This window comes from Lithobates pipiens, unplaced genomic scaffold, assembly GCF_037356315.1.
Source record: "Lithobates pipiens isolate NorthernLeopardFrog02 unplaced genomic scaffold, aLitPip1_a1.2 Scaffold_18, whole genome shotgun sequence".
Lineage (NCBI taxonomy): Eukaryota > Metazoa > Chordata > Amphibia > Anura > Ranidae > Lithobates > Lithobates pipiens.
The window spans coordinates 483,939,758-483,964,783 of NW_027507758.1; the positions used below are offsets into that span (position 1 = coordinate 483,939,758).

The 25,026-nt window shown below is 46.6% G+C and overlaps 1 protein-coding gene across 8 annotated transcripts in view; it reads right to left on the bottom strand.

Moving 5' to 3' along the window:
- The window catches only part of SNED1 (sushi, nidogen and EGF like domains 1), a 287,199-nt gene extending 280,287 nt beyond the window's left edge, over positions 1-6,912 (bottom strand). For 4 of the 8 annotated variants that reach the window (XM_077488457.1, XM_077488453.1, XM_077488455.1 and 1 more), the window contains exon 1: positions 4,053-6,912. In XM_077488457.1, coding sequence (XP_077344583.1) covers positions 4,053-4,250 — 198 coding nt within the window. In that variant the 5' untranslated portion in view covers positions 4,251-6,912. The remainder of the gene's footprint in view (positions 1-4,052) is intronic. The other 4 variants (XM_077488456.1, XM_077488458.1, XM_077488452.1 and 1 more) reach the window with 1 other exon arrangement.
- Positions 6,913-25,026: the final 18,114 nt, after the last annotated feature.

Genomic DNA, 25,026 nt, shown 5'->3' on the forward strand with positions numbered 1-25,026 from the left:
CTGGAGTTGGGCTTAAATGTAGTAGACCACAGCAAATCAGATATAATTTCGATCTCATCTCACCACCTGCACCATCATGCAATTTGTTGTGTTTTTCAAAATACACAAAACATGGCAAAAAAACATTGTACACAGCTTGTTGCCACCAACATGATGAACTGTGTGCTGGATTTCTGATGTACTGCATGTTGAATTTCTGATGCACTGTGCTCTGTTTTCACCTTTAATTTAACTGAGCTGGGTCCTGCAAAGATGCAATGCAACTCTTGTGAGAAGCAAGGCATCACACATTACTCCTATGAGTATTAAAATAATATTTGCTAAGAACAAGCCCTTTCTGTAGGCATAGCAGATAAAAGGTGATATTCTTTTGAACAATGTTAGCTGCTCTCTTTGCTCTGTTTTCTTACAGGTTAGAGCTGCACGATTAATCGTTACAAAATCGCGATCTCAATTCACCCCACCTGACGATCTCTCCTGCTGAGAGTAGGTGATTCTTTCATATAAACAAGTGGAGAGATTATCTGCTCACTGGCTGTCAAAAGAAAGCATCCCAGGCAGTTTAGAACTTGAAACATTGTAACTAAGGCTTACTTCTTAGATCAAAGGGATACAACTTCTGTGTAAACAAATAATCTGGGCAGTCTGCCAAGCTTTCAACAAAAATGCAGGAAGTTTAACTACTAGTCTAAATCTTTTTCTGACACTTCTTTATTACGTTAAAATCAATATTTTTTGCTAGAAAATTACTTCGAACCCCCAAACATATATATATATATATATATATATATATATATATTATTTTAGCAGAGACCCTAGGGAATAAAATGGCAATTGCTGCAATATTTTATATCACACTGTATTTGCCCAGTAGTCTTTCAAATGGAATTTTTTGGGAAAAAATTCACTTCAATAAATAAAAATTAAAAAAACAGTAAAGTTAGCACAATTTTTTTTTCTTTTTTTTAATGTGAAAGATGATGTTACGCCGCGAGAATCATGAGAGAATTGTGACCTATCTTCTAAGCAAAAAATCATGATTTTCATTTTAGCCAGAATCGTGCAGCTCTATTACAGGTATGCATCAGTTTCCCCTAACATAAGATCTACATTTCTAACATCTTTTATTACAGCTGCAAAGTCAGATTAGCAATATGGCATGTGCAGCTTTTAACTGGCAACACGTGGCCACATTTTCTTTGTATCTACAAGTTCTGACAGTTGTCACAATGTCCTTACCTAGCATTACAACTGTCCCAAATCTGTTATAACACTGCATTTAATGTGTGTGCTATAGAAGAAATCATTACCTTTTATGACGTTATAAGAAGGCAGGTTCAAAATATTTCTCAGTATGCTGGAAAATTCAACAAATTGACCATGTGCTCTATCACACATGTCCTATACACAACACGACTTTATCTGACAATGCTCAGGTTGATCAAATCTCTACAGGAACCTGTGCATGAATTTTCCAAGGAATTGTTTGACCATAATACTGTAGTAAGCTTGCAAATCTTCATGATTCAAGGAAGTCAGGTTAATACTATACCTATTGTTTACTTTTAAACAAGGAAGTGTTCTAAGTGCATCTGACTATAGAGAGACGCTTTAACGTATTAGGAGTACGGTATTTATCAAGCCTGAGCAACAATTACAGCCCAGGGTAACAAACTTGCTTCTAGAAAGTATCCTATTACAGGACTCAATGTACAAGTTCTACTTGAACCGCTCAGTTTTCCAAAGACTATGGCCTTTCTCACCCCACTGTGCACTTTGCCCAGCACCTGGCACCTACAACACGTAACAAACCTCATCGGGAGGAAGTAGGTCTTTATTTACCCTAGGGTCATGGTGGAGCACCAGTTATAAGGTTCTGTATGTGTACTATGGACATTGTACTGACCTTCTTAACAACTAGCAGTTCACAAAATCCTAAATTTTTTCAGCAAATTTCTAGGCATGCAAGTTTTTAAATCATACTGGATACTCTTTGCTGCTAGACTAATTCTTATGAGAAGATGGAAATCCACCATGACACCAAATGTTGGGGAAGTGGTAAATCTCATCTCAGAGACATACCATCTTGAACAGTTAATGGCCTACAAACTAGGGGGTCTTCCCAAATTCTTTGAACAATGGTCCCCTTGGAGAGAATTCCTCAATGAAACATAGAGTGAACTTCGGTTAAGCTTCATATTAATTACTATATATACCTGATGTCCTGATATAAATTGGTGACACAAGGCAACAGGGTTGCTTACCTCTCCCCCCTTTTCTCCCCTCCTTGTTTATTCTATCCCCCCCCCCCCCGGTTCCTTTTGGCTCCTGTTTAGGCAGCTCAGCATACATATATTTGAGTTGAACCTGGTGTAGCAGCCTTCCAAGCAGACACTCGTAGTCGGTTATACATATTTAATACATAAGGAACCTATCTGGGTAGCACTTAAATTTGTTTATTGTTACGTGCATTTCCACTACTGTATATGTAACTATTCTTGATAATATCAATGTGTAGTGTTAACCTGTTATTCTATACTTTGATAAACCAATAAAAATGATTTGAAATAAATCATACTGGATAATTTGCTTCAAGTTAAGGGTAAGATAATACACTAGTTTGGCTAAGCAAGATCCTGCAAAAATCTTCTCCGTATACTGTATGCATGTATCCATTGTGCTAATGTTTACATGTGTCACCCTGGCCCTTCCCACCGAGGGCCCTAGGCTAGGATGCAGGCGGCTCCTGATATGTAGCATCCTTTGTTGCTAGAACCCAGATATTTATTTTTGCCACCTAGCGCCCTTCATTTCTAGATTAAAGATGGTCTTTCAGGGCCAACATGTCAACTCAATAGTGTGTGATTAAACTGATTACACATTATTGATATGTACACACCGGCCCTGCATATATTGTAAAATACAGTTCATACACAGGACTTTAGACTCAGATTTTTCTATTTTCATTTTACAGATGTAAACACAGAACAGGTTTACTAATCTTTACACAGCCAATAGAAAACAATACACCTGAAAAATGACTGTACTGATAAAAATCGTTTTTTTTCCCTTGCCGTGTGCAAGGCCATCCAATGCTCTACTTTTACATACTGTAGTAGATTCATCTGTCAGATTATTATATCTCTCAGAGCTGTAGTGCTGAAAGATTCCTATCAGAATTATTCTTTGTTCCGCTCACAGACAATACAAAGCCTGGTGATGGTGTTACGCTCCCACTGATGGATTCTCCATATAATATAAACTAATAATTGGTGAATCCAGCTGAGACACAGTGACACCTTTGTTATTCCCCTGTAAGCAGGGGCAGAAACTACTACCCGGATATCTTGCTCCCGGAGCTTCTGTGAGATATAGGATGCTGGCAAATGATTAAAACCAACCAAAACTGAAATACCAATATGTTTTTTTTTTCCCTTACATCCAGGGGTCCTATGTGCAAAAAGGTAGGGTTCACCAGAAAGTATTATTTTGTTTACTAAGATTACTACCGTAAGTACAATACCTTATGGCAAGAAATCAAATTTGTTTTAATAAAGTGAAATAAGAAAAAAAAACTGATATCTAGATAGTTGCCAGCTAATAGTAAATACACACTGATCTGCCTTATTCTGCATTGCATTCTCTACATTTTGAAATTGTGATCCACACTGAGTTGGTATGATGTTACATAGTATTACAGTTGTGTCCTTAGGAGGAATCTGTATATTGTTCAGGGTGAATGTTGGTGTGCTTGCATGGTACAGTTTAAAAAAATGTTTCCTTTCCCATACAAATGCTCAAATTCCCACATTTGTGATACTAATATTTAATCATATCCACTTAAAAGTGACCCAATTCAGCTTGCACAGAAGATACAAGAGAGAATTCATTTTTAGCAAGGCACCATAAATGTCATTACTCTAATACTCGACTTTTGTATATTCTTTTAGAATGATTGGTGGATAAAGTCTATTAGATTGGCAAGATATGAAACTTTCTTTTACATCTATGTCAAGATAACAATGAATAGTAATATTCTGCAATATACTCACATAAAGACCACTGTGCTTGTCCCCAAAGAAAGTAAATGCTCTAGAGATAGGTAGTAATCCTGATCCACCATCGTCTTGTCTTCGGGTTACTGAGTCACCCTCTTCACGGCCAAAGGGGTAGAAATCGGACAAAGGTACCAAGCCATGTGCAATGGATAACACATACCATAGAAGCAAGATCTGGGCAAGTGAACCCATTCCCAGAGGTAACAGAACACACACTAACCAGGGTGATACTGCTGGACTCAGATAGTGTGTACAATGCCCTATACTAAAGTAATGACCACACCAGACTGACACTATTCAACCCCCCCCTGAAAACCCCTGGTGACTCTGTCCAATGGCTTGGAGTCTTATATTTCTCCCACAACATAGTGCAACTGTATCATCTTTATGTTGTTTTCTATAATTGTGCAATTAGCTTGGGATATAATTATTTCTATACACTGGCAGCCTTAGTCCTTGTGATCTCCCAAGTTCTGCAGAGGATGTGAATTCTGTTAGTTTACCTTCTATCCCTGGCATTACTCATCCAGCCTCATATACAACAGAATCATCTCTCTCTCAAACTGAACAACCCCCTGCATTATCCTTCTTTAACCATTTCCCTTCAATGCTCCTGTCTACACTAATATCCACCACAGTGTGCATGTACCACACGTCAACCGGAGGAAAGAGTCTGGGCAGCCCATTACCAACCCTATATGCCCTCCAAGACCTTCAATGCATCTGCCACTACACCAACTCTGACCTATAATGTCCCTACATGAAACTTGAACCAACCTACCCCTGTGGTATCCTTACCAACCCTGAACCCACCTGTCCCTCTGAAACCCCTACCAACCCTGAATCAGCCTTTCCCTGTGGTATCTTTACCAACCCTAAACCAAACTGTCCTTCTGATGTTCCTATAAACCCTGAACCAATCTCTCCCTCTGTTACCTCCACTAAACCGAAATCAGTATGTCCCTATGCTGACAACCCTGAACTGGGCTGTTTATATAGTATCCCAGCAACCCCCAAACTGACCTGTCCTCTGCCACTTCTACCAACCTTTTCTTCTGGTACCTCTACCAACCCTGAACCAGCCTGTCCTATTACCTCTACTAACCCTAAACCAGCCTGTCCTGTGGATACCTCTACCAATCTTGAACCAGCCTGTCCTCTATTACCTCTATCAACCCTGAACCAACCTGTCTTCTATTACCTCTACAAAGCTTGAACCAGCCAGTCTTCTATTACCTCTACCAATCATGAATCAGCTAGTACCTCTGCCAACTCTGAACTAGCCTGTTCCTCTATTAGCTCCTCCTCCAACCTTGAACTGGTTCCTCCATATATTAACCTACAATAATGAACTAGATTGTCCACTGTTATCTCTACCAACCCTGAACCAGCCTGTTCCTCGGTCAACCCTGAAACCTGGTCTTCCTTTATTTTACTATAACCCTGAACCAGCCTGCCCCTCTTTTGTTTCTATCAGCCCTAAAGTATTCTGTTCTTCTATTACCTCTACCAACCATGAATCAATCTGTCCTATCTCCTTTATCAGCCCTGAACCTGCCTGTCTCTCGTTTATTTCTCTCAGCCCTTAAGAAGCCTGCACCATTACCTCGAAAAACCCTGAACCAAGCTGTCCCTGTGGTACCTCCACAAAACCTAAAGCAGCTTGTCCCTGTGGTACCTGTACTAAGCTAGAACTAGCCTGTCCCTGTGGTACCTGTACCAACCCAGAACCGACCTGTCCCTGTGGTACCTGTACCAACTCAGAACTAGCCTGTCCCTGTGGTACCTGTACCAACCCACAAACAGCCTGTCCCTGTACCAACTCAGAACTAGCCTGTCCCTGTGGTACCTGTACCAACCCACAAACAGCCTGTCCTTGTGGTACCTCTACCAACCCAGAACCAGCCTGCCCTTGTGGTACCTCTACCAACTCAGAACTAACCTGTCCCTGTGGTACCTCTACCAACCCAGAACTAGCCTGTCCCTGTGGTACCCCTACCAACCCAGAACTAGCCTATCCCTGTGGTACCTCTACCAACCCAGAACTAGCCTGTCCCTGTGGTAACCCTGCCAACCAAGAACTAGTCTGTCCCTGTGGTACCTCTGCCAACCAAGAACTAACCTGTCCCTGTGGTACCTATGCCAACCCAGAACTAGCCTGTCCCTGTGGTACCTCTACCAACCCAGAACTAGCCTGTCCCTGTGGTACCTCTACCAACCCAGAACTAGCCTATCCCTGTGGTACCTCTGCCAATCCAAAACTAGCCTGTCCCTGTGGTACTTCTGCCAACCCAGAACTAGCCTGTCCCTGCTGTGGTACCTCTGCCAACCCAGAACTAGCCTGTCCCTGTGGTACCTCTGTAGCAGGATGTCCCTATTACAGCCCTGAGACAGGTTGTACCTCCACCATTCAGCTACAAAGTATGAGTGGTCCTGAGGCATGTCATGGTGTCCCTGAGTTACCTTGGTCCCCTCAGCCTGTTGTCCCCCCGGTGTCCTCCCCGCACCCAGTCGTCACTGCTCCCTTTGTAGCTCGCAGCCCTCCCTATCCAGCTCCATGCACTCTGATGAGTCTCCCTGCGCTGCCTGCGGCTCAGTGACACTGAATTCTCTGTTCAGAACTTACTGGGGGGTTCTGTCCCCTCCCCCATTACTCCAACAAACCCCCCGGAACGAGAGGTGGGGGCCCCTACCAATCAGCTCCAGCCCTGTCCGCCGTGACGCCGTCTCTTAAAGAGCTCCGGAGGGCCGACCGTGAGCTGCTTCAAGTCAGAAGTTTGGAGAGGAGCTGAGGAATGTGTAAGCCTCGGTGCAAAGCATCATGGGACTCGCAGTCCGCCTGCTGTCCGGGATGGTGGAGGATGCTGGAAGAGGGCTGCCTGCTCCTGAGGGGACGGGGACTGCAGCCTGCCTGCTCCTGAGGGGACTGCAGCCTGCCTGCTCCTGAGGGGATGGAGACTGCAGCCTGCCTGCTCCTGAGGGGGCAGGGACTGCAGCCTGCCTGTTACTGAGGGGACGGGGACTGCAGCCTGTCTGCTCCTGCGGGGACTGCAGCCTGCCTGCTCCCGAGGGGACTGCAGCCTGTCTGCTCCTGAGGGGATGGGGAGTAAGCCTGCCTGCTCCTGAGAGGATGGAGACTGCAGCCTGCCTGCTCCTGAGGGGAGTGAGCCTGCCTGCTCCTGAGGGGACGGGGACTGCAGCCTGCCTGCTCCTGAGGGGATGGGGACTGCAGCCTGTCTGCTCCTGAGGGGATGGGGAGTGAGCCTGCCTGCTCCTGAGAGGATGGAGACTGCAGCCTGCCTGCTCCTGAGGGGATGGGGACTGCAGCCTGCCTGCTCCTGAGGGAATGGGGAGTGAGCCTGCCTGCTCCTGAGGGGATGGGGAGTGAGCCTGCCTGCTCCTGAGAGGATGGAGACTGCAGCCTGCCTGCTCCTGAGGGGATGGGGACTGCAGCCTGCCTGCTCCTGAGGGGATGGAGACTGCAGCCTGCCTGCTCCTGAGGGGACATGGACTGCAGCCTGCCTGCTACTGAGGGGACGGGGACTGCAGCCTGCCTGCTCCTGAGGGGATGGGGACTGCAGCCTGCCTGCTCCTGAGGAGATGGAGACTGCAGCCTGCCTGCTCCTGAGGGGACATGGACTGCAGCTTGCCTGCTACTGAGGGGACGGGGACTGCAGCCTGCCTGCTACTGAGGGGACGGGGACTGCAGCCTGCCTGCTACTGAGGGGAGGGGGGACTGAAGCCTGTCTGCTCCTAAGGGTATGGAGACTGCAGCCTGCCTGCTCCTGAGGGGACAGGGACTGCAGCCTGCCTGCTCCTGAGGAGATGGGGACTGCAGCCTGCCTGCTCCTGTGGGGACTGCAGCCGGCCTGCTCATGAGGGGACTACAGCCTGCCTGCTCCTGAGGGGACTGCAGCCGGCCTGCTCATGAGGGGACTGCAGCCTGCCTGCTCCTGAGGGGACTGCAGCCTGCCTGCTCCTGAGGGGACTGCAGCCTGCCTGCTCCTGAGGGGACTGCAGCCTGCCTGCTACTGAGGGGATGGAGAGTGCAGCCCTGCCTGCTCCTGTGGGGACTGCAGCCTGTCTGCTCCTGAGGGGACGGGGACTGCAGCCTGCCTGCTCCTGCGGGGACTGCAGCCTGCCTGCTCCCGAAGGGACTGCAGCCTGTCTGCTCCTGAGGGGATGGGGAGTAAGCCTGCCTGCTCCTGAGAGGATGGAGACTGCAGCCTGCCTGCTCCTGAGGGGAGTGAGCCTGCCTGCTCCTGAGGGGACGGGGACTGCAGCCTGCCTGCTCCTGAGGGGATGGGGACTGCAGCCTGTCTGCTCCTGAGGGGATGGGGAGTGAGCCTGCCTGCTCCTGAGAGGATGGAGACTGCAGCCTGCCTGCTCCTAAAGGGGAGTGAGCCTGCCTGCTCCTGAGGGGACGGGGACTGCAGCCTGCCTGCTCCTGAGGGGACGGGGACTGCAGCCTGCCTGCTCCTGAGGGGATGAGGACTGCAGCCTGCCTGCTCCTGAGGGGACCAGCCTGCCTGCTCCTGAGGGGATGGAGACTGCAGCCTGCCTGCTCCTGAGGGGACATGGACTGCAGCCTGCCTGCTACTGAGGGGACGGGGACTGCAGCCTGCCTGCTCCTGAGGGGATGGGGACTGCAGCCTGCCTGCTCCTGAGGAGATGGAGACTGCAGCCTGCCTGCTCCTGAGGGGACATGGACTGCAGCTTGCCTGCTACTGAGGGGACGGGGACTGCAGCCTGCCTGCTACTGAGGGGACGGGGACTGCAGCCTGCCTGCTACTGAGGGGAGGGGGGACTGAAGCCTGTCTGCTCCTAAGGGTATGGAGACTGCAGCCTGCCTGCTCCTGAGGGGACAGGGACTGCAGCCTGCCTGCTCCTGAGGAGATGGGGACTGCAGCCTGCCTGCTCTTGTGGGGACTGCAGCTGACCTGCTCATGAGGGGACTACAGCCTGCCTGCTCCTGAGGGGACTGCAGCCGGTCTGCTCATGAGGGGACTGCAGCCTGCCTGCTACTGAGGGGATGGAGAGTGCAGCCCTGCCTGCTCCTGTGGGGACTGCAGCCTGCCTGCTCCTGAGGGGACGAGCACTGCCCAGGAACCGGCACTGCAGCCTGGCTATTAACTCGCTAGTGACCCTGTCCTTGCCTCTATCTGCAGCTCTGACTATCATACTCATCCCGGGACTTTGGTCCTTTCTGGGGCTCTGACCTACCAGCAGTGTGAAGATCAGGAGATGTGAGGGGCTCATCCACATGGACACAGCCCATCAGAAAACCAATATAAACCAATGACAGGCTGCCATGTCCCCAGCTGACCCCACATGGAGCCATTACCTGAGGACATGTACACCTGAATGCAGTGCCAGTACAAAGTCATCTAGAGCTCGGGGCAAACATGCCAAATTGCACCCCCTCCCCCAAGATGTATGAGCATTATGTGTCAGCAAAAATCCACCCCCCCCACCAAAATAAGTTGAGCACTAATCAGTATGCTCAAGCCCTAAGCACCCAGCTCAATCCTCTCTCTTTCTATATGCATGCACCCAACACAAATCCTCCCCCCCCCCCCAAAAAAAAGAGAATCTTCCCCCGCATAAATCCTCTACCCCTCAATTTTCCCCTCCAAGCACAAATTCCCACCCCAATTCCCCATTCGAGCACAAATACCCACAATCATCCCTACTAGCACAAATCCCCCCATCCAAAAAAATATTTCCCTTCTTCCATATTACTGGTATAGCACAAACCCCCCATATCCCCCCCAGCACAAATCATTTCCCCCCACCCTCCTTCCCAACACAAATCGCCACTCTGAGCACACCTGCCCAAATTTGCCCTCCTAGAACAATTCTTACCCCCTGTCCTGCCCCCCCAAATTCTCCTTCTCAACACAAATCCCCTCCCCCCCAATCTCCTTGTGGTGCCCCCCCCACCTCACACAATACCACAGTGCTCAGGGCAGCTGTCCCTCCTGCCCACCCCTTTGTCCTGGATGCATATCCCTCATCTCAGATGTAACATGACAGCCCATCATTGATTGGTACATGCGGCATTTGCGTGATCCACCACTAAAAAACATTGATCTGAGCAGTCTATGGCCCTAACCTTTTATGTGCATCCAGGGTCGCTGATGGGGGACCTCCAGTCCTCCTGTAGGGGTCCCAGGCATACAGGGGGACCTGAACAGCAGGGGGAATTTGGGAGGGGGAGCAATCACAGAAGGATGACCTGTGTGGCACTCTGCAGCAGCTGACAGCGGGTTTCCCTCCCGCCGGCTTTCAGCTCCTGCAGGGAGAGACACAGGGCATTGTTCCTGTATTTGCACCCCCCGCACCAAACCCCCTCTCTGTTCTGCCAGCTTCTGATCGACCCCCCCCCCCCCCCGTGATGCCCCCCTTTTCTGTGGCACTGATGGCTTCTCTATCCTGTAAAAAAAATAATTTTAAAAAAATATTTTTTTTTTAAACATTGTAATAAATAATTTTAAAAATGTAAACTTTTAAAAAAAAGATTATACTTTTTTTTGTTAATGTAAAAAACAATTAAAAAAGGGCTAATTCACACAGGTCCTCTGTTATGTTTTTGTCCGCTAATAATAATTCTAGTGTATTTTTAGTGAAAATATTGCTTTGATATATTTTGTTGGGGGGGGGGGGGTGTCGGCTGCCAGGTAGGCTGTAAGGGGCCCCCTTGACCTGTGATTTCTAACAGCAGCTTTGTGTGCATCAACCCTATCTGAGCCAGGTAACCAGAGCTGCTGTTAGGGTTCATGGGGCCCCGTACCACCTACTTGGCAAGGCCCCCTTCCTGAGGCATTCCCCACGCCGCAGCCATACGTACACAAGAAGCATGTACACTCAGAAGCCACTTTATTAGGTACACATGTAGGTACACAAATTGCTAATCAGCCAATTACATGGCAGCAACTCAATGCATTTAGGCATCTACAGTGGTGTGAAAAAGTGTTTGCCCCCTTCCTCATTTCCTGTTCCTTTGCATGTTTGTCACACTTAAGTGTTTCGGAACATCAAACCAATTTAAACAATAGTCAAGGACAACACAAGTAAACACAAAATGCAATTTGTAAATGAAGGTGTTTATTATTAAAGGTGAAAAAAAATCCAAACCATCATGGCCCTGTGTGAAAAAGTGATTGCCCCCCTTGTTAAAACATACTATAACTGTGGTTGTCCACACCTGAGTTCAATTTCTCTAGCCACACCCAGGCCTGATTATTGCCACACCTGTTCACAATCAAGGCATCACTTAAATAGGAGCTGCTTGACACAGTAAGGTCCACCAGAAGATCCTTAAAAGCTACACATCATGCCGAGACCCAAAGAAATTCAGGAACAATTGAGAAAGAAAGTAATTGAGATCTATCAGTCTGGAAAGGGTTATAAAGCCATTTCCAAAGCTTTGGGAATCCAGCGAACCACAGTGAGAGCCATTATCCACAAATGGCGAAGACATGGAACAGTGGTGAACCTTCCCAGGAGTGGCCGGCCGCACAAAATTACCCCAAGAGCGCAGCGACGACTCATCCAAGAGGTCACAAAAGACCCCACAACAACGTCCAAGGAACTGCAGGCCTCACTTGCCTCAGTTAAGGTCAGCGTTCATGCCTCCACCATCAGGAAAAGACTGGGCAAAAATGGCCTGCATGGCAGAGTTCCAAGGAGAAAACCACTGCTGAGCAAAAAGAACATCAAAGCTCGTCTCAATTTCTCCACAACACATCTTGATGATCCCCAAGACTTTTGGGACAACATTCTGTGGACCGATGAGACAAAAGTGGAACTCTTTGGAAGGTGTGTGTCCAAGTATATCTGGCGTAGAAGGAACACTGCATTTCATAAAAAGAACATTATACCAACAGTAAAATATGGTGGTGGTAGTGTGATGGTCTGGGGCTGTTTTGCTGCTTCAGGACCTGGAAGACTTGCCGTGATAAAAGGAACTATGAATTCTGCTGTCTACCAAGAGATCCTGAAGGAGAATGTCCGACCATCTGTTCGTGTACTCAAGCTGAAACGAACTTGGGTTCTGCAGCAGGACAATGATCCTAAACACACCAGCAAGTCCACCACCGAATGGCTGAAGAAAAACAAAATGAAGACTTTGGAGTGGCCTAGCCAAAGTCCTGACCTGAATCCTATTGAGATGTTGTGGTATGACCTTAAAAAGGCCGTTCATGCTCGAAAACCCTCTAATGTAACTGAATTAGGACAATTCTGCAAAGATGAGTGGGCCAAAATTCCTCCAGGACGCTGTAAAAGCCTCATTGCACGTTATCGCAAACGCTTGGTTGCAGTTGTTGCTGCTAAGGGTGGCCCAACCAGTTATTAGGTTTAGGGGGCAATCACTTTTTCACACAGGGCCATGATGGTTTGGATTTTTTTTCACCTTTAATAATAAACACCTTCATTTACAAATTGCATTTTGTGTTTACTTGTGTTGTCCTTGACTATTGTTTAAATTGGTTTGATGTTCCGAAACACTTAAGTGTGACAAACATGCAAAGGAACAGGAAATGAGGAAGGGGGCAAACACTTTTTCACACCACTGTAGATGACTTGCTGAAGTATCAGAATGGGAAAGAAAAGGTATTTAAGTGACTTTGAATGTGGCATGGTTGTTGGTGGCAGACAGGCTGGTCTGAGTATTTCACAAACTGCTGATCTACTGTGATTTTTTTATGCACAACCACCTCTAGGGTTTACAGAGAATGGTCCAAAAAAGAGAAAATATCCAGTGAGCGGCAGTTGTGTGGAGGAAAATACCAGAGGTCAGAGGAGAATGGGCAGACTGGTTTGAGATAATAAAAAGGCAACAGTAACTCAAATAACCACTCGTTACAACCAAGGTATGCAGAATACCATCACTGAATGCACAACACATTGATACCCTGAAGCAGATGGGCTACAGCAGCAGAATACCACACTGGGTACCACTCGCACCGGGTACCAAGATTCCCTATGGGAAGGGCGAAGCATGGAGACTACTGGAGACTTCACGTCCAGCTGCTGGAGCTTCCAGTTCGGTGATCTTGTCTTTCTCTGCATCTGTTTTAGGTAAGTGGAACTAAGTTTTGTGTGTCCATTTAGTAAAAATGGAATTACGCTGTGTGGGCCCCTTATGCTATCCTTTTTGCATGTAAGAAAAATATTAGTTACTGAATCCTGATATTACACTGGAGAAGCGATTGACAGTGGAGAAGCCCTGAGCCTCTTGAGTGCTAAAGATACCTGCAATCTAATGCCGCGTACACACATATCAGACTATCCGGCGGACTTAGTCTGGCGGACAAACCACCGGACTGTCCGCCGGACTTTGTGAACGAGCTACCTGCCCACACACGGCACTTTTGCGGCAGACTAGGTCCAGCGAAATAAGTCCGCCGGACTATCCGCCGTACTTTTGAAATGAACGGACTCGCCCACACACACGGAGGAAAGTCCATTCATTTTGAACACGGCTCCAGGTAGCCGGAACCAGTGAAGGAGGCGTCGCTGGCCCCATCACCTGGTATGAACTTAAAGGGGAATTCCCTATGCCGAAAAAACAGCGTGGGGGTCCCCCCTAAGTCCATATCAGACCCTTATCCGCGCACACTAACCGGCCGGCCAGGAAAGGGGGTGGGGACAAGCGAGCACACCCCCCTCCTGAGCCATACCAGGCCACGTGCCCTCAACATGGGGGGGTGCCTTGGGGAAGGGGGGGCCGCGTGGCCCCCCCACCCAAAGCACCTTGTCCCCATGTTGATGAGGACAAGGGCCTCTTCCCGACCATGGCCGTTGGTTGTTGGGGTTTGCGGGCGGGGGGCTTATTGAAATCCGTGATCCCTCTTTAATAAGGGGGCCCCCGGATCCCAGCCCCCCACCCTATGTGAATGAGTATGGGGTACAATGTACCCCTACCCATTCACCTGTGAAAAAAAACACAACACACAAGGGTTAAAATAGTTTATTGCACAGCTCCGGGGGTCTTCTTCCGTCTTCGGGGGTCTTCTCACCGGACTCCTCTGCTATCTTCTGCTCTTTTACTAGCTCTTTTACTAGCAGAGGAGCCCGGCTTTCTTCTTCGCCGCCGCCCTCTTTATGCGACTTCGGGGGTCTTGTCCCCCTCTTCAGGGGTCTTGTCCCCCTCTTCGGTTCTTCTTACCGGGCCACCGCACCTTCTTCTAGCTCTTTTACAAGCGGTGGCCCGGTCTTTTGTCGCTGCTGTCTTCTGGCCTTCTGTTCTTCTCTTCTGTTCTTCTCTTCTGGAAAAAATCAGACAGATTTTGTGGTTGGAATGTCCGACCGCGTGTACAGGGCATTAGGCTAGAATTATTGTTATTGCTCTAACGATTGCGGAGATATCTCACATGTGTGATTTGAACACCGTTTTCATATGCGGGCGCTACTCACATATGCGTTTGCTTCTGCGTGCAAGCTCGCCTGGATGGGGCGCTTTAAAAATTTTATTTATTTTTTTCTTATTTATTTTACTTTTTATTTTATATTTTGACACTGTCCTTTTAAAAAAAAAATGTTTGGGTAACTTTTATTCCTAATACAAGGAATGTTAACATCCCTTGTAATATAAAAAAAGCATGACAGGACCTCAGATCTCATATTTACATTAAAATGTAATGTAAAAAAAATAAATAAAAATTCTCCTTTAAGAGCTTAGGGCTAAAGTGACATTTGACGTCAGTCAATGTTATGGAGCCGAGTGGTGGCTATCTTCACCTCACTCGGCAACCAGCCAAGTAGGGGAAAGGACCCGATCGACTTTGCCACTACCGGCATCTCCGGTAAGAGGCAGAGACCACCGGAGCACGGCAGGAGGGAGGAGGGAGGGCCCTCTCCCGCCAACGGTAAAAGGGATTTTGTGGCAAATCCGCCTGAGAGACCACTTTTATCTGAAGGAGGACCATCCGCTGAAGAAAAGGACACCGGGGTTATGGCAGCTAGCTGCTGCCATAACAATGATATTCCTCTTCAAAGTGCCGCTGTATAATGATGGCTGGTGGTCCGTAAGTGGTTAAAACTATTTTTTATAGATTTTTTACTTTCATCTATAAAACATATCCAATAAAACAATTTAAAAAATCAAATTTCTACATAAATTTAGGCTATATGTATTCTGCAAATTATTTTTAGTAACAAAATTCCAATACGCGTATATTAGCAATATATCACATAGAACTGTCAGGTAGGGTGTAAGTCAGTACTCTCTGGCAGCTATAAGGTGGACCATAAGGCTACTTTCACACTGGGGCGGGTGGGCACTGGCGGTAAAGCAGCGCTATTTTTAACAATGCTATTCGGACGCTAGCGGGGCAGTTTTAACTGCTAGCGGCCAAAAAAGGGTTAAAACTGCCCACAAAGTGCCGCTGCAGCGGCACTGCCCCATTGTTTTTAACCCCCCTTATTTGTCCTTATTTATAAAGTTAGTCCATGTATATTTCCATCTCCCTTTAACCACTTAAGGACCGCCGCATGGCAATGTACGTCAGCAGAATGGCATGTACAGGCACAAGCACGTACATGTACGTGCTTGCCTTCCAGCGGGTGGGGGGTCAGATCGGAACCCCTCCCGCTGGATGCGGCGGTCCGTTTCGCTTCAGGAGCGATCCGGGGATGAGGGGATGGCCGTTGGTTTCTGGGCATCCCCTCTCGATCGCTCCTGGCGAATGAGAAGCTTCCCCCGCTGTGTAATGTAAACACAGGCAGGGAGGAAGTGATGTCATTCTCCTCGGGGCGGTCTTTTTGACCGGACTACGAGGAGAACACTGAAAGTAAGTGTGCACCAACACTACACTGACATGTAGGTACACATAGGCACACAAACCCCCCCCCCCCCGATCACCCCCCCGATCGCGCCCCCTCCCCCTCCCAGTCACAGTGTCACTGATTGCAGTGATCATTTATTTACTGATCACTGCATTCAGTGTCAGTTGTGACAATAAAAACTGCCAGGGCAGTTAGTGTTAGGTCCAGGGTAGCCCCCCCATAAAGGTTTAACCCCCTGATTGCCCCTAGAGTTAACCCTTTCACCCCCTTTTGCCAGTGTCACTAAGCGATCGTTTTTCTGATCGCTGCATTAGTGTCACTAGTGCCGCTAAGTAGCTAGTTATTTTTTTAGGTTCACCGCCAGGTTTTTATAGCGCTAGGTACCCCGATATACTACCCAATAACGGTTTTAACCCCCTGATTGCCCCTAGTTAACCCTTTCACCCCCTTTTGCCAGTGTCACTAAGCGATCATTTTTCTGATCGCTGCATTAGTGTCACTGGTGCCGTTAGGTATCTAATTATTTTTTTAGGTTCACCGCCAGGTTTTTATAGCGCTAGGTACCCCGATATACTACCCAATAATGGTTTTAACCCCTGATTGCCCCTAGTTAACCCTTTCACCCCCTTTTGCCAGTGTCACTAAGCGATCATTTTTCTGATCGCTGCATTAGTGTCACTGGTGTCGCTAGGTAGCTAGTTATTTTTTTAGGTTCACCGCCAGGTTTTTATAGCGCTAGGTACCCCCATATACTACCCAATAATGGTTTTAACCCCCTGATTGCCCCTAGTTAACCCTTTCACCAGCGATCACCGTATAAGTGTCACTGGTGACGCTGGTTAGCCAGTTAGTTATTTAGGTTCCCCGTCTGGTTTTTATATAGCGCCAGGGACCTCCATATACTACCTAATAAAAATTTGAACCCCCTGATTGCCCCTAGTTAACCCTTTCACCAGTGATCACCGTATAAGTGTTACGGGTGACTCTGGTTAGTTAGTTTGCTTTTGATAGCATCAGGGCAGCCACCATTTATTACCCAATAAAGGTTTAACCCCCTGATCACCCTGCGGGTGATATCAATTAGGTTTTAGGGTCAGGGTCTGCATCGCCCCAGGCAGCGCTAGGTTAGTGCCAGTACCACTAACACCCACGCGCAAAGCATAAACCTCCCGTAGTGGTATAGAATCTGCACAGATCAATATCTGATCTGATCAGATCTATACTAGCGTCCCCAGCAGTTTAGGGTTCCAAAAAACGCATTGTTAGCAGGATCAGCCCAGATACCTGCTAGCACCTGCGTTTTGCCCCTCCACCCAGCCCACCCAAGTGCAGTATCGATCGATCACTGTCACTTACAAAACACTAAACACATAACTGCAGCGTTCGCAGAGTCAGGCCTGATCCCTGCGATCGCTAACAGTTTTTTTTGGTAGCGTTTTATATTTAAATCCGGAAGGCAGTGCTTGGTTTTCGGGGTCCCGTACGTGGTTAGGCTCCCAAAAAGTCCCCCACATAAGGTATCCCCGTACTCGGGAGAAGCAGCAGAATTTATTTTGGGGTGTAATTTCACTTATGCCCATAGCATGTGTGAGCAATATATCATTTAGTGACAACTTTGTGCAAAAAAAATAAAAAATTGTAATATTCCTGCAACTTGTGGCAAAATATAAAATATTTCATGGACTCAACATCCCTCTCAGTAAAAAGCTTGGGGTGTCTACTTTCCAAAATGGGGTCATTTGGGGGGGGTTTGTGCTATTTTGGCATTTTATGGCCTTTGAAACTGTGATAGGTAGTGAGGAGTGAAATCAAAAATTTGCACCCTTAAGCCGCGTACACACGTAGCCGTCTGTCCGACGTACTTAGTCTGGCAGACTTCCCACCAGACTGTCCGTCGGACTTTCCGAACGGGCTACTTGCCCACACACGGCACTTTTTCAGCAGACTAATACGGCGTACTAAGTCCGCCGTACTATCCGCCCTACTTTTGAAATGAATGGACTTGCCCACACACGCGGAGGAAAGTCCACTCATTTCGAGCGCGTCTCCAGGTAGGCGGGGCCCGCGAAGGATACGTCACTGGCCCCGCCACCTGGTATGGACTTAAAGGGGAAACCCAACGCCGGGGGTCCCCCCAAGTCCACAACAGACCCTTGTTCGAGCGCGCTACCCGGCCGGCCGGGAAAGGAGGGGCGAGCGAGCACCCCCCCCCCCTCCTGAGCCGTACCAGGCTGCGTGCCCTCAACATGGGGGGTGCCTTGGGGAAAGGGGGGCCGCGCGGCCCCCCCACCCCAAAGCACCTTGTCCCCATGTTGATGAGGACAAGGGCCTCTTCCCGACAACCCTGGCCGTTGGTTGTCGGGGTCTGCGGGCGGGGGGCTTATCGGAATCCGGGAGCCCCCTTTAATAAGGGGGCCCCCGGATACCGGCCCCCCACCCTATGTGAATGAGTATGGGGTACAATGTACCCCTACCCATTCACCTGTAAAATAAAGTACAAAAAAAAACACATTGTGATGGGACAGAGCAGAATACATAGCACCTTCAGAAGTCACATAATTAGTGAAATAATGCCCACCTGTGTGCAATCTAAGTGTCACATGATCTGTCATTACATATACACACCTTTTTGAAAGGCCCCAGAGGCTGCAAAACCTAACCAAGAGGCACTACTAACCAAACACTGCCATGAAGACCAGGGAACTCCCCAAACAAGTCAGGGACAATGTTGTTGAGAAGTACAAGTCAGGGTTAGGTTATAAAAAAATATCCAAATCTTTAATGATCCCTAGGAACACCATCAAATCTATCATAACCAAATGGAAAGAACATGGCACAACAGCAAACCTGCCAAGAGATGGCCACACACCAAAACTCATGGACCGGGCAAGGTGGGCATTAATCAGAGAGGCAGGACAGAGACCTAAGGTAACCCTGGAGGAGCTGCAGAGTTCCACAGCGGAGACTGGAGTATCTGTACATATCTGTACATAGGATGACAATAAGCTGTACGCTCCATATAGTTGGGCTTTATGGCAGAGTGGCCAGAAAAAAAGCCACTTTCAGCAAAACAAAATGGCATGTTTTGAGTTTGCGAAAAGGCATGTGGGAGACTCCCAAAATGTATGGAGGAAGGTGCTCTGGTCTGATGACTTTGATTTCGACAATGCAGGCACTTTGTGTCTGGCATGAATCTTTGGGGGGAACTCTGTGCCAAACAAAAACACAATGGTTTCTCCCTCCAAGACCTTACCAGTCCTTTCGGTCTGGTATAAATTTTAAGGGGAACCCCCACACCAAAAAAATCCTTTTCCGAGCACAACGTCCGGGGCATGATGGGGTGGTGAGGTCATAAGGGACGGGGCCTCCTGTTGACATCAGCCATGGCAATATAAATATATATATAATAGTACAATAAAAGTAGTGGCACACTCACACCCAGCATTAGCACGAGAGAGAGTATCGAGTCAATATCAGAAGAAGAACAGAGGAAGAAGACCCGGCAAAAGCAGAAGACAGAGGAAAATGCCGGCAGAGACAGAAGACAGCGGACAGAGAGAGAAGAACCGGAGAGAGCTAGAAGACATCAGCGGAGAAGACCCCAAAGAGGAGAGAACAAATACTCTTTCACACAGGGTGGGCGCCTGGGATCTGGGGGCCCCCTTGTTAATGGGGCTTCCGATAAGCCCCCTGCCGGGCAACCCTGGCCATTGTCCTCATCAACATGTGGACAACATGCTTTGGGGTGGCAGGCGCAATGCCTGGTACTGTTCAGGAGGGGCGGGCGCTTGCTCGTCCCCACCCCCTTTCCTAACCTGCCGGGCTGTGTCCTCGGATAAGGGTCTGGTATGGATTTTGGGGGGACCCCCACTCTGTTTATTCAACCTGAGGGTCCCCCTTAAAATACATACCAGACCGAAGGGGCCGGTATGGTCTTGGAAGGGGAACCCATGCTATGGGGCTGGTATGGCATTTTTTCCAGGGCTGGTTTATATTCCCAGTCCGGCCCTGCTCACCAGCGTAAATCAATGAAGGAGAAAAATTACCTGTTTGCAAAATGTATTAACAAAATATAAAACGGTTTTGTATTTTTTCTTAAATTCGTATTTTTTTTCTTTTTTTAACAAAAATTAAAAACCCCTGTGATAAAATACCACCAAAAGAAAGCTCTATTTGTGGGAAAAAAAATAATAAAAAAATTTAATTTGGGTACAGTGTAGCATGACCGTGCAATTGTCATTCAAAGAGTGACAGCGCTAAAAGCTGAAAATTGGTCTGGGCAGAAGGGGGGTTTAGGTGCCCAGTAAGCAAGTGATTAAAAAAATAAATAAATAAATAAAAACGCATGTACATAGTGATTCATACATAGTATTCAAAACTTTTGCCATGACACTCAAAATTGAGCTCAGTTGCATCCTGTTTCCACTGATCATTCCTTAAGATGCTTCTACAACTTGATTGGAGACCACCTGTGGTAAATTCAGTTGATTGGACATGATTGGGAAAGGCACACACCTGTCTTCATAAGGTCCCATAGTTAACAGTGCATGTCAGAGCACAAACCAAGCTATGAAGTCCAAGGAATTGTCTGTAGACCTCCGAAACAGGATTGTATTGAGGCACAGATCTGGCGAAGGGTACAGAAAAATGTCTGCAGCATTGAAGGTCTCAATGAGCACATTGGTCTCCATCATCTGTAAATGGAAGACGTTCGGAACAACCCAGACTCTTCCTAGAGCGGGCTGTCCGGTCAAACTGAGCAATCAGGGGAGAAGGACCTTAGTCAGGGAGGTGACCAAGAACACAATGGTCACTCTGACAGAGCTCCAGCATTTCTCTGTGGAGAGAGGAGAACCTTCCAGAAGAACAACCATCTCTGTAGCACTCCACCAATCAGGCCTGTATGGTAGAGTAGCCAAACAAAAGCCACTCCTCATTAAAAAGCACATGACAGCTTGCCTTGAGTTTGCCAAAAGGCACCCGAAGGACTCTCAGACCATGACAAATGAAATTCTCTGGTCTGATGAAACAAAGATTGAAATCTTTGGCCTGAATAGCATGTGTCATGTCTGGAGGAAACCAGGCACCGCTCATCACCTGGCCAATACCATCCCTACAGTCAAGCATGGTGGTGGGGATGTTTTTCAGCAGCAGGAACTGGGAGACTAGTCAGGATCGAGGGGAAAGATGAATGCAGCAATGTACAGAGACAACCTTGATGATAACCTGTTCCAGAGCGCTCTGGACCTCAGACTAGGGAGAAGGTTCATCTTTCAACAGGACAACTAAGGAGTGGCTAGGGGACAACTCTGTAAATGTCCTTGAGTGTCTGGACAAATGTCTGGAGAGATCTGAAAATGACTGTGGACCGACGCTCCCCATCCAACCTGATGGAGCTTGAGAGGTCCTGCAAAGAAGAATGGGAGAAACTTCCCAAAAATAGGTGTGCCAAGTTAGTAGCATCATACTCAAAAAGACCTGAGGCTCTAATTGGTGCCCAAGGTGCTTCAATAAAGTATAGAGCAAAGGCTGTGAATATTTATGTACATGTGATTTTTATCATTTTTTATTTTTAATAAATTTGCAAAGATTTTAAACAAACTTCTTTCATGTTGTCATTATGGGGTATTGTTTTTAGAATTTTGAGGAAAATAAAGAATTGAATCCATTTTGGAATAAGGCTATAACACCGTGGTTCTCAACCGGGGTTCCGCGAGAGGTCCCCAGGGGTTCCCATGTAATGTACCCTGTCCCATGTAATGTGCCCTGCCTCAAACTTTTTGCTAGAGGTTCCTCCAAGGTAAAAAGGTTGAGAAACACTGCTATAACATAACAAAATATGGAAAAAGTGAAGCGTTGTGAATACTTTCCAGATGCACTGTATTTGTAGATACTGTTGAAAATGCACTATTGAATTGAGAGCTTGTTATCATTTTTACTAGTTTGCCACTCTTTAGTTACTCTTTGTTCTTGACCCTGGAATTGTTATTCTAATCAGTTTCATGGTTAAATGATACCACACATTTAGCCTAGGTTCACAATGCTGCACGATTTCATACCCGCATGTCAGTCCGACTTCGAAGGTGATTTCAGAGATATCTGTTTCTGCACAGCTGTCTATTGAAATTGCAACTGAAGTTGCCAAAACTAGTAAAGAAACTACTTTTGGGAATCGGTGGGGTGTCGCAAAGTCGGCGTCGCACCGATTCGGATGGTGCGGTTGCTGGCAATAGCTGTCGATTTGGCATGCAATTTGACATTTCAAATCAGATGCCAAATCACATCAATGTGAACCTGGGCTAAATCACTAAAGTGATCTGAAGTGTTATATTTAACTGTTCATATTATGTTGGTTTCACTGAATTTCTTTTAAAGATTAGTGAATACTTTCCACAGGAACTTCACTTTTTTTTTTTTCATCCTTCAAATGGGAAATGCTTTGACTGGATTCTGATCATCATCTTTACAAAGTTTTGCAAGCTTTCTTTTTCAGACCACCTCAACCAAACTTGTCCTCCCAAATCACAAAGCCATAATGGTGAAGTTATGGGGGGTTATTTACCAAAGGAAAATCCACTTTGCACTGAAAGTGCACTTGGAGGTAAAGTTTCTGTAGATCCAAGGGGGACATGCAAGGAAAATAAAAAAAACATAATTTTAGCTTGCAAATGATTGGATGATAAAATCAGCAGAGCTTCCACTCATTTCATATCTACCCTGTAGATTTAGCTCTTCCAAGTGCACTTTCATTGCAATTTCAAGTGCACTTGCAGTGCAAAGTGGACTTGCCCCCCCCCCCCCCCCCCGTGTAGTCACACAAAAAAAGTAAAAACATTTTTTTAAACCACCCCTTTAAGAAAAAAAAACCTTTAAATAAGTGCATTGTATTTGTGCACCATGGGAAGCGCCACGTCAATGCAATTACAGATTGCAGACATGGCGCTTCATTTGCGGGCTCTTAACCTGCCATTGCGGTGAAATGCAAAGCGCGGAGTAGCTTTGGCTTGTAGAATCACTACGGGCAGGAGCATCGTTGTTTAAATCTTGAGGTTACTTCCGGATTTCGTGTAATAAACGAAAACCGGAAGTGACGTCAGCAGCTCTGTTCTTCGGCCCGAGCGGAGCTGCTGGATGGAAGGTAATGAGATCTTGCACGCCATGCAGCATGAGGGATATTCGGTTCAATCAGAGATCACTCGGGGGAATGTTGGGACTAAAAAAAAAAAGAGACCACTACCCCGGGATTTAAAAAAAAATAGACTTCTGCAATAATCTGCATTGACAATTGAGCATTGCTTTGAGGTTCTTGGTGATTTTCCCAGGCTGGAAATCTCCTTTATGTTTATTAACTACATTTTCAGGCACTTTTTCTATAAACCTGCTGAATGTGATCCAGTCAATTAATATTTAATTAACCAGTCTTTGGACTGAATATCTATAGAGAAACACTGGAAGCACTAATTAAGTCACTTGAATAATCATCATACATTTTCCCAGTAATTTAACCACTTAAGGACTGAGCCTGTTTTTCAGACTCGGTGTTTACAAGTTAAAAACTATTTTTTTGCTAAAAAATTACTTAGAACCCTCAAACATTATACATTTTTTTCTAACACCCTAGAGAATAAAATGGCGGTCATTTCAATACTGTTTGTCACTCCGTATTTGCTCAGCGGTCTTACAAGCGCACTTTTTTTGAAAAAAAAATCACTTTTTTAAATTAAAAATAAGACAACAATAAAGTTAGCCAAATTGTAAAAGATAATGTTACGCCGAGTCAATTGATACCCAACATGTCACGCTTCAAAATTGCGCCCAGTCGTGGAATGGCATCAAACTTGTAGGCAATGTGTAAAAAATTCTACAGGTTGCATGTTTTGAGTTACAGAGGAAGTCTAGGGCTAGAATTATTGCTCTTGCTCTAGCAATCGTGGTGATACCTCACATGTGTGGTTTGAACACCGTTTTCATATGTGGCACTGCTCACATATGACTTTGCTTCTGCGAGTGAGCTTGTCGGGACGGGGCGCTTTAAATTTTTTTTATTTTTTTCCATATTTATTTTGCTTTATTTTATTGATTGTAAAACTGTTTTTTAAGAAACAAAAAATTGGCTCACTTTTATTCCTATTACAAGGAATGTAAACATCCCTTGTAATAGAAAAAAAGCATGACAGGTCCTCTTAAATATGAAATCTGGGGTCAAAAAGTCCTCAGAGCTCATATTTGGACTTAAATGCAATAAAAACAAAAAACAAAAAAAAAAATTTGCCCTTTAAAAGGGATGGACGGAAGTGATGTTTTGACGTTGCTACAGCCCTGTTATGGTATGGAGATGGGTGGGCCATCTTCCCCTCACTCGTCTCCATACCAAGGAAGGAGAAGGACCAGATCGCCTCCACTGCTACCGATGGCTCTGGTAAGTGGCGGAGGGCACGGGAGAGCTGCAGGGGGGGCCCTCTCCCGCTGCCGATAAAGGTGATCTCGTCTCCTCGACTCCGCTGGGGGCACCTGATGTAAGGACGGTCTCCGCTGGGGACACCTGATGGAATCTGTTGGCAGGGGACCTGGCTAGTGACATGCTCAGGGCTTCCACTGATTCTGCATTATGGTGAGTTGAATGATTTCATTTTATATTACAATGTAATAATAGAAATAATGCCCTTCAATCATCCTAATACAATAACAACCATGGTGCCAGGATGATTGAAGTGATAACACCAGGCGTTTGGAATATATCTGCTGATTGTTAAACTTTCTAGAATACACATATTTCTATTGTTGTGTAGGATCTGGGCCTGCTGTCCCTCCATCCCTCTCAACCTCTCCCTCCATCTCTTGTTCATCTCAGACGCTAACCACACCACCTTAGAGCTATGCTCACTATTTTGCTGAAACCACACCCATTTTCACCAAGTGGGAGAGGTCAAAAAGGAAGGATTGGGTCTGGCGCCCCCCCCCATTCTAAAACTTCACCAGCCGCCACTGCCTGTACACCTCCAGGTAGCCATATTGCATTGCATTTTCAGAAAATTACAGAGCTGCAGATTGAAAAGGAAAGGTACATTTTAATAACATTAAATTACAATATGACTTATGTCACAATTGTACAATTACAATTATGTCCCTATATTCATTTTTCTTTATTTGCTATTCCCCACCCCCACAAAAGTAG